This window comes from Phytophthora parasitica (genome assembly GCF_000247585.1).
Source record: "Phytophthora parasitica INRA-310 unplaced genomic scaffold supercont2.1, whole genome shotgun sequence".
In the NCBI taxonomy this organism is placed as follows: domain Eukaryota; phylum Oomycota; class Peronosporomycetes; order Peronosporales; family Peronosporaceae; genus Phytophthora; species Phytophthora nicotianae.
In genome coordinates this window covers 1,918,937-1,920,510 of record NW_008634126.1, presented here as the reverse complement: position 1 = coordinate 1,920,510, position 1,574 = coordinate 1,918,937, and the positions used below count along the sequence as shown (strand labels likewise).

Here is a 1,574-nt window from a genome sequence, read left to right as displayed (position 1 = left end):
GGTTGCTGGGGGTGGACTCCTCAATTCAAGGCTGCCAGCGGATCACACGACTTCTCTCATATGGTAGTCGAAGCTAGACACAGGGCAGCATTCGAGTAGTTCACGTTGCTTCATGTTTAACTTTCAATTTCATTCTCAATTTTGCAACCTACAACTCAAGTCTCCGACTACAACTCAAGGCCACCAAGTTCAGTTTCCACGTTACCACGTGACAATACATGTATTTGTTTCCGTGTTGAAACTGCAACTTCATGATGCACTCACAGTAGTTCCGCACATTTCTGTTTAGCTATTCGTCGCAACATATTTCCAGGATTCGTCTTGCACATGTACTATACATGCAATTCCTATTGAAATCGTCTCCTCTCACTGAACAAGAATTACAGTCACAAAAGAGCGTGTATCTACCGTACCATCATCTGGACAACGAACCCCAGGAATCAAGTTCTTTATTTAAAAAAAAACATTATTTGAATAGTTAGGTCCTAGTTACACTCTCCATTTCCAATCGAAAACTAACTGTACACACAGCCTGTAGGTAGGTTACATGTACGTGCTTTTAGGTTTTTGGACTTCCGTGGCCCCAGCTGCACAAACATAAGATATCTCGTCGATTGGTTGTCAAAATGTGCCGGCTGGCATACCGCAGGGATAGTGTCGCTTCTGTAACATGGGCCACCCATCAGCTTCAAAAATGGCGTTACTGTCGCAATGCTCGCTCAAATATGATCGAGCGAGAATCGATGCTTCGCCAAGCTGGAAGGTTCAAATAGGAACTTCCAACTCGTAATTCTTCTTTTCAATCGTTTATGGTATTATCCACTGGACAAGCCATCTCTTATGACCATGCTTATTACCTATGTGTACTTGCAAGTGCTACCGATACTTGGCAGCTTACAAATCGTAATGCACTATGAAGTGCGAACAGTGAAGTTTTCCAGCTGGGAGTCCACATTTGTGGATCAAGTCGTCATCGACTACTGCAAAGCACACGACAACCTCTCGACCGAGTGGCTAGAATGGCACGCTTGATGGCTCAATCACAGCTGTGGCCCTTCTTATCAGCTTTTTGGCTGTAGTCGCGTGTTACGAATACCGACTCGACGGGACACGTTGACACGGCAGCTGGGGACATGGAAGTATATGTAGATCGAGAAGCGGATCTTTTGATCATGATGAGGTGCTGTATCTACTGGCTAACGCTAGTGTATGCTGTACGGACGGAGTTGTCTTGGACGGTAGAAAACTACCCCTCCAGCCATTTCCAATTCCTACGCCTCAAGCGAAAGTCGACATCTCCCGGATCAAAGATGATTGCTCCTTCCAGTATCCTCGCTCTCGCCTCGTTGGTGGCTTCCGTGCACGCTCACGGTTACATTTCCAAGCCCAAGGCAACCTACCAACCCAACACCCCGTACACCAACTACAACGCCATTACGACTGCTGGTGTAAACAAGGGCTTCGCCGGCGGCAAATACGATGGAAGTCCCTCGCAGAACACGCAAGTATTCACCGAGCACTGGAACGCTACGGGTTACAAGTCACTTCGTGATATGACTGACCCCATCGCCACA

General features: G+C 46.9%; 1 protein-coding gene across 1 annotated transcript; it reads left to right on the top strand.

Moving 5' to 3' along the window:
- Nucleotides 1-1,310: 1,310 nt before the first annotated feature.
- Nucleotides 1,311-1,547, top strand: PPTG_20747 (hypothetical protein; the record flags this gene model as incomplete). The annotated part of the gene is made up of 1 exon (XM_008892945.1): nucleotides 1,311-1,547. A coding segment is annotated over one exon (237 nt), but the record flags the coding sequence as incomplete, so codon positions are not given.
- Nucleotides 1,548-1,574: the final 27 nt, after the last annotated feature.